General features: G+C 40.4%; 1 protein-coding gene across 11 annotated transcripts in view; it reads right to left on the bottom strand.

Annotated features, from left to right (window-relative positions):
* Positions 1–14,302, bottom strand: part of ZNF827 (zinc finger protein 827) — a 163,537-nt gene that overhangs the window by 96,283 nt on the left and 52,952 nt on the right. For all 11 annotated transcript variants that reach the window (XM_044767168.2, XM_044767172.2, XM_044767171.2 and 8 more), the window contains exon 5: positions 2,392–2,625. In XM_044767168.2, the coding sequence (XP_044623103.1) occupies positions 2,392–2,625 (234 nt within the window). The remainder of the gene's footprint in view (positions 1–2,391; positions 2,626–14,302) is intronic.

A 14,302-nucleotide genomic window follows, 5' to 3' on the forward strand; every position in this document is an offset into this window, starting at 1 on the left:
TGCTTTGGGAAGTGAATTGCTCCTCTTGTCTATAGAGGGACAGGAAATATCATGGAAAAGGGAGTCTGAAGACACTGACAACTCCTTTACTTAAATGTCTTTCAGGGCATGAACACTGAAATTGCTGAAATTAGAATTTGAGGGAAGAGCATAGGAAGTTTTTCCCCAACATCTTCCTTCTTCCAAAAGCACTGATCAATCTGTGATTAAAAACTCTAATATCCACTTAAAACCTAATAAAGGGTGAGTCCACTTTACCTTGTGGCTTAGGAATGAAAAGACTTTTGTTTTTAAGTTATACGCCTATTTTTAGGACTAACTTGGAAACTTCTCTGCAGTTTACCTGACCGCAGTCTGCTAGACTCAAGAAGCACAGATTCCAAGTGCAAAGTCACTCAGTGAATAGATTCCACTGCCCTGGATTACTTCTGACTAGACCACAAGCATCTAGAAAGTAGCGACTGTGAGGCATATTTCTTTGATCTGTTGCACATAGAATGCTGAGAAATTTTTTCAGCGCAAAAAATAGTTCTCTTAGTCTTTAAACAAGTTTTCACTTCTATACCACAAAGCAGGGCAGATGCCCTCCGGAAATGTGACCATGTCATCCATTTAACTGTTGTTGAACCCCACAGCACATGTACTCAATAAAACTCAACATAAACATTTAGAAGGGCCATTGCTGTCCACAAATATCGTTAAATGTGCATGGCTGCATAGCTGTATTCTATTTGAGGGATCTCATTATTATCGAGGAAATGATTTCATACTTCATTGTCTCAAATTGCATCATCCAAAAGGATTAAGATAACATGTTTTCCTTGCAGAACATCTTTCGTGAAATCTCATTTTTGCATATTATCTTTTGGTGCCACCCCAGCTTTCTCCGTGCACAATGCTGGCTGCACAGCAAACTCTGAAATAGAAATATCATGCACGAGAATCTTACCATTGGGAGGGGACAAGTCACTGTTGGAAGAGAGTTAATGTCATTGTACTGTGAAAGTGTGTGCTATGGCAGAAGAAATGAGAGAGCTGTGCAACCTCTCTGAATTAAGTGGAAAAAACAACAGACAGATTATTCTATGTCATCAAGACCTTTTGACACAGGAGAGAGGGTTCAAATACATGAAACTATGTTGGCTTGAACACCATTTTTTTAAACTTTCAGCAATCAGCATAATCTTGCCAGACCTCCCATCAACATAGAAGCTGCGCTATCACTGCAAAGCTTAGAAAAACGGGGCTACAATAGGGATGTAATAATTGATACGCTTTATCTATAAAAAATCAGGTTTCCCTGAAGTTCTAGTATGTTTTGAATTAACATCAAAGGGAAAGAATTCTTAACCCCACCAACTGGCAAACATAAGAATTTCAACTGTTCTGATATAATGACTCTAAGTAAATCACTGTTGGTCTCTTACTTTCCAACCTACTCGTCAACCAGGAACAGTCAGAATCGTCGATGAAATTACACGGGGAAGGAGACTCCCTAATGCCTATCCTGCTTTCATCCTCCAAGTACAACAAGTTACAAGATGAAAACAGCTTTTGACTCAAATTAGCATTTTGAATACAGTTTCTAAAAATCATCTTTAAACAGTAGTGAACTAAGGATGGGATATGACTTGGTAAGGAGTATTTATTGATACAACTTTTCTTTCCATGTTCTGACAGCCATACCTTTGAATTTAAAAGACACTAAATTTCACCCATTCCGAAGGCAATGGGACACATAGGAGACTGGGCGGAAAAGAATCCAAAATACATAAATTTCAAATTATAACCTGTTTTGTCAACATCTGATAAGCTGGGATTACATTTAGATACTAATAAAAATTATTCGTTCATCCTAAGAACTTAGATTAATTCTTGTAATATTCCATTATGAACTTTTCTATTCATAAAATCTCATTGCCACTCTACTGGTAATTATTTCAAGTGCTACCTCAACTGCTTATTAAGTTAAGAAAAATATTTTAATGGTTCTTAAAGAATATAATATAAATACACAAAAAAATGCAAGGTCCTCTATTAGAAAAGAATAGACCTTTTCATCAATTTGCAGAAAGTGCTTTGAATGTCATTAGAACCCATTTAAAATTAGGACCTACACCACCTTAGAAAGCAGCAGTGTTTTGCAACAATTTGCAGTCATGTTCAGGAAAAGAAGGCTGTATTTAATAAGACACGTACACAGCTAACATCCACAAACAAACTCAGACACACAACACAAGAATTTAAGCCTAGTAATCCAATCATCCCTGAATTCACGGCAATAATGTGATATTGCCGCCATTAGGCTAATCAGAAGCCACGCAGGAAGCAGCCCCGTGGGCTTGCAAGTGAAATGACCAGAATGTGAATATTTTAAAATAAATCAAGTACCTGATAGTTTCATGAGAAGCTCAGATGCTGCTTTGACTGACATATCCCGCCTTAGCACATTCCCCTTCCCGTCCTGGGGCTTAAGGGTGTCTTCAGAGATGCCTGGGGCTGGGACTTCCGATTCCGGGCTAAACACATAGCTGGACCGAGGCAAGGTGGCACTGAGGGCCTCCTCTTCCTTAGGCTCCTCTTTCACTTTAAAATTAAGATTCATGGGCTCCTTCTGATTTGCAGCTGTCAAAAGAAGAAAGGGATTATATATATATACACGTATATAAAAGGCCACTCCCCCTGTTAGCTGCCCCCGACTTCATGAAGTATGGAATGCACAATTAAATTGTGCTAACAGCAGGGGGACCACCACTTGATCAACATAGGCTGGGCCCAGGGCACAGAAACACATTCCCTTCATGAGAGTAGGATTCTGAAGAAGGTGGGTTTCTGAATCTTTCCAATTTATCATATTTTAAGAAGTGCTGCCTTTACAAAGTGTTTGGGCATTTTTCTCTTTGGTTTCTCTCAATGTCTTCTTTCCTGTATGTGCTGTTGTCTCTCTGACTTATTAGCACTCTCCCTACCAATCCTATTATAGAATAATGCTTCCAGGCAGTTATTCTGCCATAAAATACTGAATATGAACACGAATCAGAGGCAATACTCAAAGCAAAAACCTGGGGTGGGGTGGTGAGGTGAAGATGGAGAATTTGCCACTGAGAAAAGCTCGGACTAGAGATATACCACTTTTGCCTCATTATAAGCTAAAGATACTGACCCACAAAAGTGGGGCATGTGCTTGGCACTGTTTTTCTGGTCCGTGCCTGTAGCCCAAGTCTTCTCTGAGTCCATAACGGGCATTTTTAAAGAAAACTTTTTATTTTGAAATAATCTGAGATTTGCAGAGAAGTTGCAAAGATGATTCAAAGAGTTTCCATATATCCTTCGCCCAGCATTCCCTACTGTTAACATCTTACATAACCACGGTGCATGTGTCAGAACTCAGAAATTCACATTACTCTGACCTAAACTCCAAATTTTATTCGGATTTCACCAGTTTTTCCACTAATGTCCTTTTTCCATTTTTAGCATGGTTGGTTGGTATGGAGTGTGTGGTCAGGGCAGAGCTAACTGGCCTATTATGGGATGGATTCTGTGGCTTGGCTGCACCATACCAGACCTTCACCCACTGAGCTACATACTATACAGAAAAGACCAAGAAGGGAGACAAGCATCCTCTGCTACCCACTTGTCATGTTCACAGGCATCTTGCTCCCCTTTAAAGAGCCAACTGGTAGGAACTTTAGGTTGGAGATATTAAGTGTGCCTGTCTTTTGAGAAAGAAGATCTTAACCCAGTACAGGGTTCTTAGTAACGCTTATTAGAACGAGCCTTAAGCCTACTTAACAAATAAAAAGATGAAAATAAATCCCCAAAGCAAACACCTATCATCCCTGCCCACCATCTGCCCCCAGCCGATACACAGGCTCCAAGTCCTTTCTTTCCACCTCCTGCCCTTTTAAGAATGTACATTCTGGAATCACAAGTTCACACAGCTGGGCATATTTGGAAGCTGGACCCCAGAGGGCCAAAGTGAATTTGGAAGTTTTACTACCAGAAAGATGAAGAGCTGGGACTAGAAGCCAGTCCATGGCCTGCTCATCCTGTGTCCCTTATCTACCTCCACCAACTACTCCGCCACCTCTGGTCCATGTGCTATAACAACATTTGAATGTAACTTGACTTTTCAAGTCTTTGCTAAAATACCACCTTCTCAATGAAGTCTACCCTGACCATTCAGTCCAAAATTTTAACCCCCATTCCCACAGTACGCCCAATCTCTCTTATTCTACTCTAATCTTCCTTTCCCCCCAAAATACTTATCACCTGATAACATACTGTTAGGGGTGAATTGCATTCCCTCTTCCCACAAATTCCTTTGTTGAAGCCCTAACCCCTATTGTGACTATATTTGGAGACAGGGAGGTAATTACGGTTAAATGAAGCCATTAGAGTGGGGCCTTGATCCAATATAACTGGTGTCCTTCTAAGAAAAGAGACACCAGCGATGTGGGCGCACAGAGGGAAGACCATGTGAGGGCACAGCGAGAAGATGGCCGTCTGCAGGCCAAGGAGAGAGAGGCCTCGGGAACCTGCCAACACCTTGATCTTGGAGCCCCAGACTCCTGAACTGTGAGAAATACATTTCTGTTATTTAAGCCACTAAGTCTGCAGTATTTTGTTCTGGCAGCCCAAATAATCGCATACTGCGCAACTTTCTTATTTATTATGTTAACCATTTATGATCTGTTCCTCTAACTCGAGGGTAGGCTTCGTGAAGGCTGTGATCTTTAACACTGATGTATCTTGAGTGCCTACATCAGTGTATGGCACATAGTAGGCACTCAATATATACTTGCTGATGAGTAAACTATGTTGGCTACAAATTAGTGATGTGCGATGGTGCTCCACTATTACCTGTAGTAAACACAACTAAGAACCCCCAAATAGTCCACCAAAGGCAATCAGAAGTACTTTCCTGGATCTCATCACTAGACTGCGGATAAGACGCTAGGGATCAAGTTAAAAGCTCTGCTACCTATGCCACAGCGTTTACTGAGGTGTCTTTGAATAATTACATGGACTCTGGCATTACTAAAGGAAGAGTCGAGAAAAATCTCAAGGAAAAGTGCTTAAAATCTAGCCCTTTGAGGGCAGTGCCATTGGAATCTGAACCAAAGGGAATAAGGACAGTCTCCAGAAGAATCTTCAAGTATGCATTTCTGACCTCTACCAGGAAGGTAGCTCCTAGGAGAGCTCTGTTAGCATACTTCTCCCCTTTCAACCACTTCCTGGGGGTTCTTGCTGGCCACCTCCTAAAGCTTGCTCTTGCCCTAACTCTTTCTTCCAGAACTCTTCATAAAATCTTTTTCCAAGAGCATCCTAGTTAGTCACAACAGAATAATTAAATAGTGTGTTTTCTATGAAGTCTGTAACTTTGATCCTTTGGGAAGGAATAACATAAAGTGAATGGTTATGTATTTTCAAAACTGCTTCAGTGCCGTATCTTTTATTTTAAAACTTTTAAAAATTCTAAGATGAGGCTAGAAAAGAGATAAGAACTACTGAGTCTCTAGAAGCAAATCCCAACTTCAACAGAGGGCAACCATTAAGCTGATGCTCTCTGAAGATATAAAAGTAGCTTCTAGGAGCATTAGTCAGAATGCATGCTACATAAGACTTAAGAAAAAAATTAAGGTATTTAGCATTGTTAGGACAACCCAGATTTAAAAGAACTTCAATAAGACACTTAAAAAAAAAAACAATAGGTAAGCTGTATGTTGCTGGATTACAAATTTGCAAGGCACTTCATAACTGGTTTTCACTCTGACAATGTCAAGAACTGCATAAAACTAGTAAGGTGCTGGGGAAATGTACATATAGCTAATGATATACCTCATTAGCTCATAAATACAAAACATGTGAGGGGGCCAGTCCCATGGCGTAGTGGTTAAGTTCGCATGCTCCACTTCAACGGCCTGGGTTTGCGGGTTTGGATCCTATGTAAAGACCTACACCACTTGTCAGCCATGCTGTGTGGTGACCCACATATAAAATAGAGGAAGACTGGCATAGATGTTAGCTCAGGGCTAATCTCCCTCAAGCAAAAAAGGAGGAAGATTGGCAGCAGATGTTAGCTCAGGGTGAATCTTCTTCAGCAAAAAAAAAAAAAAAAAAAAACCAAAACAAACCAAAACACACCATGTGGGAAGACTTGTTTGCCCAAGTTTTAATTTCCTAAATGTTTGGGTCTAAATAGAAAATGTAAAAATAGAAATACGAAAGCTTCTCTGCTCTCTTTCAATTACCAGAAATATTTACACTGAGAATAGTACATAAAGCATATATTTTAAAATTAATATGACTGAATAATTGCCATCATTTTTATCTTAAAAAAATTCTCTTTCTATAGAGAAAGGTGAAATTAAAGATGTTTTCTTTCTTCTTTGGGGAAATTGCTAAGAAAAAAGCAATAATTTATGACTCACTGCCTACTCTTTATTTCATTCTTACCACTAACAAAAAGGTTTGTGCACATATGGAACTCAATTCACAAAGGACTTTCCCAGCACGTGCCTTGACTTCTGTTTACGTATCTTAAAGTTTCCAGATACTCCACTTTAATGCAGGAGGAAGCCCCACTAATCAACAGGTCCCTCTTCTCACTGTTTGTTCCCAACATTTTAGGACCTGAGCCACTCTGATTTTAAATTATGTATATTTCTAAGTCCACACACTCAATGGCGTTGGGCTGCCAGTTAAAGGAAACAAATCAGCTTTGTGAGAATTTATAAAGGATTCAAGATAATGGCTAATATGGGAAAGGAATGGGAAAGCCACTGAAATAAAATGATTCCAAGTTTGGAAGCCTAATGGGCAGGCAGTGATGAGTTGTAAAAGAAACCCCTCTTCATAGTCACAGTAAAGTTCGCATCAAGATTCTTTCCAAGCACTGCCCTCAGGACAGTTCTATATAACTTCCTTAAAGACCATTATTTGTTCTAATAATGCATACAACTAGCATTTGAATCATTACACCAGAACCGATCCTTCCGTCAACCACAGCAGATAGGTATTACCGCTATCTTCATTTTATAGGTGAAGAAACTAAGGTCCCAAGAGGTTAACAGACTGACTCCCTCAAATCACAGAAATGCTAGACTTGAAGGTCTGTGGGTGAAAGAGCACCCAAGTTTTCTCTTTTCTCTCCAAGACGGTCAAAGCATCTTTAAGAAAGATACTAACCTAAACAGTTGGATTGCGGGCTTTGGAAAGTAAGTGATATGGAGTGAACCAAGCATCGTTAACAAGAAAGAGAAAGGTGGGGTGTAACCTGATGGTAAGGGATGTTTTCTGGTAGGAAAGAACTTTGTGAAGGTTTGATCAAGAGGCTGAAAGAGGAGGAATGGACCGCAACATGCCTACTTCTATGCTGTTTTGTCCATTCCCTCTGGTGAAGGAAAATGACACTTTCTTTGAATTTAATAAGACAGAGCTCTCTTTCAGTTCAGAGTCTGGTAATTTTGTGTGTGCTGAACGGCTACATGAAAAAGCTGGGCCACTGAGACTTTTATTTACTACCTCACCCTAAAGCAGAGCCGAAGACTCTTGGACCCATAAGTGACTGCAGATCAGTGGTTTTCAAACACTGTTCCGAGGAACCCTAGGATGAACTTCAGGGGTTCGGAAAAATGTTTCTTTCAAATTTAAGTTTTTATTTAAATTAATTTAAAATTTAATTTTAAAGTGTGTACCCACAGCTGTGTTATACATAAAATGTCGACTCACTAGAGACCACTTATGTGTTAATTTGTGTTGATAATTCAATTCAATTTTGTGTATCACCTATAACGCAGTTCTTCCTGCTATCAGAGGAGTGGAAGAGTTCTAGTAATATGTAAGTGGTTGGCTATGCATGGATCTTTAAAAAAATTCAGGCCTGTACATGCGTGTCTACATAAAACTGTACAACTATGGTACTGCTAGAGTGTGTGTGCATGCCTTAAATCAAGCTTTCTCAACTTCAGCACCACTGACATTCTGGGCTGGATGATTTGCTGTGGGAGACTGTCCTGCCCATTATACGATGTTTAGCAGCATCCTTGGCCTCTTAGATGCCAATAACACTTCTCAGTCATAAAAACAAAAATGTGTCAAGACATTGCCAATTGTCTCTTGGGCATGCCCCTGGTTGAGAACCACCACCTTACATTAAACGCCAGAGAAGGTTCCAGTGTATCTGCTTGGGGGAACCTTCTGATCGTGGCTGACAGACAGACAGACATGTATGGATACATAGATATATCTGGGTTTATCACTTATAGCACAGTTAACACAGACCAGGGAGTATACTAAGTGTTAAGCTGGGGTAATTTATCTGACCCTCCAACAACCCTCTGAAGTAGGTACTATTATTATTATCCCCATTTTGCAGATGAGGAATCTGACACCAGAGAGACTAAATAAACTTCCAAATAATAGTTAATTGAGTAATAACCAAGAAGTTAATATACAATTATAGACAGCTTTAGTGCATATTGAAAGTTTTAGACGTTTAGTGCATACTGAAAGTCTGCCATTTATGATGATAAGTAATGAGGGCAGTTGTTAAATGTCATCAACTTTGAAGCAAAAACTTGTTACTGTTGTACTGTTCTTTCAAGCAGCTGAATAAATTTAATTAAAGGGACCCTGAGGTTACAAGGTGAATTGTTCAAAATCTGCTCTCATTTGCCACCACATCCCTGTGCAGTTTCTTGAAGCTCAATCAACAAAATAAATTTAGAAATCTACTAGATGCTTATACCGCAGTTAAGATGTCGCCTCATCACAACACTAATGTCATGTTTTGTGCTTATCAAATAGCAACTTTTTTCTAATGGCTGGACTTTTTAAATAAATTAATAAATGTGAACTTAAAAATAAAGTTCTATTAAAAATACATATTCTATGTGTTTTGTATATTGAGTCTGCACTTAAGATTTTGTTTGAAAGATGAATTTGTTTAAAAAACAAACAAACGAACAAAAAAATGAAAACCAACTGTTTGCCACTCCCTCATTTTACAATCAGGAAACAGGCTAAGAGAATGACATGACCTTTTTAAAATCACACAGCTTGTTAATGATAGAACCAGACTCAGAGCTCAACTCTGCAGATTACCAGTCACTGCTGTTATACCCACCCAAGTTCCCTGGTAAGTATAGATAAGTATGTATGATCTGGTTGGAGACCTGGGATGTTTTGACAATTTGATGCACTTTGGGTGAGAAAAATACAAATTGCCTTCTGAAATCATAAGGAAAGCCAAGATTTAATTAAATAATAAATAGTAACAGGAGAGCACGACTTTTACATGTCAAGCATATTATATTCAAATAGAATGTTTACAACATTAGCTAACTATTTAAAATCTTGCTCTCCAAGAAGGTCAACTACTTAATTTGCCTTAAGTAGTGTTATAATTAATGTATGGTGAAGTTATAACCATCTTATACTTCTCATCCCCACCTGAGCTAATCGCTGGCCACATTTCAGGATCTACGTCCCCAAACCAAGAATGCACAGGTCCCCACGACAGCTACTCCGATTACAGACAGAGTGACAAAGGGAAAACACAACTGCCTCTGGAGCAGGGTCAAGGGTACTAACAATGAGCAGTGCCTCAAGAACTTTAAAATAAAGTTTTTCCGCGTGAACTAAACTACTCAAAGCAACACATAATGAGCAAAAGTAGCTACCTGCAGTAATCCACTTAACAGACAGGATATCTCCCTTGTCAAAAGCAGGAAGGACACGTCCTGGAAAACCGATCAAGCCATGAGTAAATGTGAAAGAAAGCTGTATTTTAAATTCATACTATTAACACGTCCAAAGAGTGACATGTATGAACCGGATGAAGTGATTTGAGACTAGAAAAAAGAAAACCTAAAGATTGGATAATATATTTCCAACACTTTTCAGGGAAGTTGGTGACCAGCTGCCCGAAATGTCATCTCCTCTTGATTGTTACACTTGTCATTTTAAATTACTATGCCAACATTCTGGATTATACATTGGTTTTTAAATGATTCTTGTCATTGTGGAACACACAGAGTCTGAAAAACTCTGGGCTGTGGAAGACTGTAAAATGGCCATAATAATTCCCCTCTCTGAAGACCCAACCCTTTGCAATGTGACTTTGCAGCTCCTCCCATCGAGAGGTGGAGTAAATTTTCCCACTCTTTGAACCTGGGCTGGAGTTGTGACTTGCTTTGGTCAATAGAAGGTGGTAGAAGTGATGCTGGGCCACTTCTGAGCCTAGCCCCAAGAGGCCTTGTGCACTTCTGCTCTCTCCTTTGGAATCCTGCCCAGTTGATATGTGAACAATCCTGGGCTAGCCCACGAAATGATGAGAGACCTTGGGAAACAGAGAGAGGCCATTCCGGCTGAGGCCATCCGAGATCAGCCAGCCTCCAGTTGACCTGGCAATGGACTGCAGATGGATGAGTCAGCCCAGGAGAGACCAGAAAAAGCACCCTGTCCAGCAATGCCCAAATGCCAATCCACAAGATCATAAGCTAACTAAATGGCCATTGTCTTGAGCTGCTAAATTGTGGAACAGTTTGTTACTTAACTGTGACAGACTCCAGCTCCCAGACTTGGCCCTACAAGCTGAGGTCCTGGAACATGGGACACAAGACAACACCAAGGATCTCATATCCTTTGAAGCTCCCTTTGAACAGCCTACTTTCTTTCCATAGACCACGACTCTATTCGAATAGTCTTCTTTTTTACAGCATTATGGAGCTGGCTGTGAATTTGCAAATCTTTTTTAAGTGAAGTAATATCAAAACCTCTGAAAATCTGACTTCCCGAATATGACTAATGGAATATCTTTCTCATAATCCATCATGGAATGCAGTGTAGATGGTACCAAGATAAAAGATGTTATAAAAGAAATATTATCTCCCCCCCCCAGCACGTTGGAACATAGTTGAAGCACTAAGACCAATATACAAGCAACAGAATGAACTATGCAATAATACAAGCACCAACCTGGATGATAAAGACTAAGTGTCACTGGAATCCAGAGGGGTGGGCGGGGGCAGTAAAGACCAGAACAACAGGAAAAGGTTTTACTGAAGAGGTGGAAACTAAACTATTCTTTGAAGGATGGCTAGTATTTGTATAGGCCAGACAGTAGGGGAAGGGTTCACGAGAATGGGTCCCAAAGTTGCTAGAAACTCTCTACAAAGATACAGAACTACTTTGGCTCAGAGGTGCATTAAAATACTTTAGTTTTAATAACATTATTAATTCTTTTTAGAAAAAGTTTGTTTCTCTCATTTTATCTAACAGGAGGAAGATACATGGAACTCAATGGTTCAAATTACCAGACCCCCGGAACAACATGAGTGAAGGCAGAGAGATGGAAATGAGAGGGGTGTGTCTATGAGCTGATGAAGACTGTCAACATGCTCCTCGAGAGCAGTGGGGATGCAGTTACTCAGAAGAAAGGAGCCAGGCAGGGGCAGAACTTGATGCTAGAGGAATTGGAACAAGAGTCCAGAATGCTCTGGAGGGCTTGGAGTGGCGCAGCACGGGTAGAGAAGGCATCAGGGAGGGAGCTGGAGGGGCAAGCTGTCTAGTGTGAGGTGATGGCCAGGAAAGGCTGCATGTGAAGGGACGGATTATAGATATATTTTGAAGACACAAAAAATTTAACTAGATTAGTGACTGAATTAGCATGCATTAAAAATGATGCCATGGTTCGAAGCCAAGGAAAATAAACAGTGAGGCAGACGGAGGTCAAAAGACAGTTGGCTCAACTGAGAAAAAAATTAGGTAATAGCTAATTAAGCGGTCATGAGCCAAGGCTGTGCAGTTAGGCAGTGCTGAATCTTTATTCTGTCCCCTGCAGCTGAATCCTTTTAAGCCTCAGCTTCTTCATCTATAAAATAGGTTTAATATCATTGAGCCCATACGGCCATGGGAGGGTTAAATGATAAATTACATGAAGTTGTTGGCACAGTGCCTGGCTCACTGTAAACACATCTGATTAGTAATAACACTTATAATAATAGCAGTAGAAGTAGGAACAATAGTAGCAACAGTAGTAAGTAGAAGAAAAAAATTTTTTTTCTTTTGGTGAGGAAAATTGGCCCTGAGCTAACATCTGTTGACAATCTCCCCCTTTTTTTTCCCCCAAAGCCCCAGTACGTAGTTGTACATCCTAGTTGTAAGTCCGTCCAGTTCTTCTATGTGGGACGCCTGTCACAGCATGGCTTGATGAGCAGTGTGCAGCTCTGTGCCCGGGATCCGAACCCATGAACCCCAGGCCGCCAAAGCAGAGTGTGTGAACTTAACCACTATGCCAACAGGCTGGCCCCAGAAAATAGGTTTCTGAGGGAAGAAAGAAAATGACTTGAATTCAGTTTTTCAGAAATATAGACTTGATAAATTTTCCCCAAGGGTCTACCAAGATAAAAATTATTCTCAGGGCAATTCTAGAACTAGGTATATACTCTATCCAGCACAGTGAGGAAAGAAAGATCTGGATTCCAGTCATGCCTCTCTTACAGTCATTCATATCGAGTCTTGGTTTCCTCATCTACATGCTTGTTACGAGACTGTATTTGGAAATATGCTGTACACTATAAAGCTCTACAGAGATAAAAGTTGGCCTTACTGTTACTGTAAATAAGTCCTGAAAAGCCTAAAAGTATTCATGCAACTTCCAATGGTGTCTAACATACGACATTCAGAGAATGGCTCTACGCTGGGGATTCTGGCTAACTCTGCAACAACAAACAAGGGCAGACACCAGAGCCAAGTCCCGGTTTTGCTGCTTCCTTACTTTGTGTTTTGGGGTACAGGCGGCCTGGGGGAGGGAACGCCGGAATCCAGGCCTCCTGGACGAGAATCCCAGTTCTGCCACTCATTAGCTGTGTAAACCTGAGCAAGTCTCTTAACCTCTCTATTTCCCAGTTTTCATCTGTAAAACGGGAATACTAATACTACCTACCTGTAGGGTTGTTAGGAAGTTCAAATGAGTTAAATGGTACAGAGTAAGCACCATATCAGTGATTCTTAAGGGAAAATAATAAACAATGAGTAAATGTCACAAAGACTCCATCCATGGAAGTTTTGGTACATGTATGTGTAACTCCAGGCCCCACCTTCTTGTAATGCCACCTGCTCCCTCCTGTGACTCAGATCAGCCCTTGCCTCATGGAGTCACTGAAAAACAGCAGGCACCCTCTCCCTCTCCTATGAATCACCACCGGGTTCAATGAAATGCAGGGTTTCAAAAAGGCATTCAGGCTGCCTGTACACATAAGGCCCTAAAAGCAGCTGCTGACCCCTGGATCAGTGAGTCACATGATCAGTGAGTGCCCATCATGAGAAAAACAAGACAGGGTGACAAAGAAGAGCCAACTGAAGATGCAGAGGAAGGCTGTCAAAAGTAACCCAACAGGGAATGGTAAACCTGGAGGTGGAGAGCAGGAGAGCCCCTGGGCCCTGGCCCTGAAGTTTAGGGCGTGCACGGCACCAGGATGGATTCACTTGCAAGAAGCTTCATTTGTTCAAATGTTTTAGAGAAAGAAAATCAGAGCCATCAGGCAATAAGGACACCCTGTTTTACTGGGCTTCTCCCAACCCTCCTTCTCCAGCAGCACAAACAAAGGTATCACAGGATAAGACAGCGCCATTTCTAGACTAACTGCATTGTAACCACAGATGCATACAATTGTGTGAAATAGACAAAAGCAGCAGAACAAAGGCCTATGGGAAACGGCAAGATATGACACAAACACATTCACCAGCTCCCCTTCATTTATACAAGAAAAACTTGGCTATTTGATGGCTGAGCTCCTAATAATTCTGGAACAATTCAGCCTGCACCCATTTGTAAGTCACTGCTTTAAAAAAATCCATCTCTCCTACTTAAGATTATTTTGGACTCAATTTTATAAAATTAATATAATGTGGGAGACAGTATAACACTTTTTGCCAGTTTCTAAATTAAAAATAGTTGAAATGACTTGTATCTTTTATTTTGGAAAACCAGAGACAAAAAGATACTCCCAGCCAACAAATGAGGTGCCAAGTTTCTGTCAACTGCTTGCTTATAATCTGGAGAGTTAGAATTAAATTTTGTATCTTGAAAAGTATAGTTTTCAGAAAGAGAAATGATATAAGGCTGCTGCAGGCAACTTTTAATCAGGCATCTAATGATGATACTCTCAGCTCCTCAATGCTCTGGATGAGTCTTGAGACTTTCTAGTTCTAAATGGAGAATATTAAGACGCTTCTTTTAACTCTCCTGTCATGAGGCCTCACGAGGTAGAACATGGGGTTTAATGGACATGAC

The sequence above is a fragment of the Equus asinus genome, chromosome 3 (assembly GCF_041296235.1).
Source record: "Equus asinus isolate D_3611 breed Donkey chromosome 3, EquAss-T2T_v2, whole genome shotgun sequence".
NCBI classification, from domain to species: Eukaryota; Metazoa; Chordata; class Mammalia; order Perissodactyla; family Equidae; genus Equus; species Equus asinus.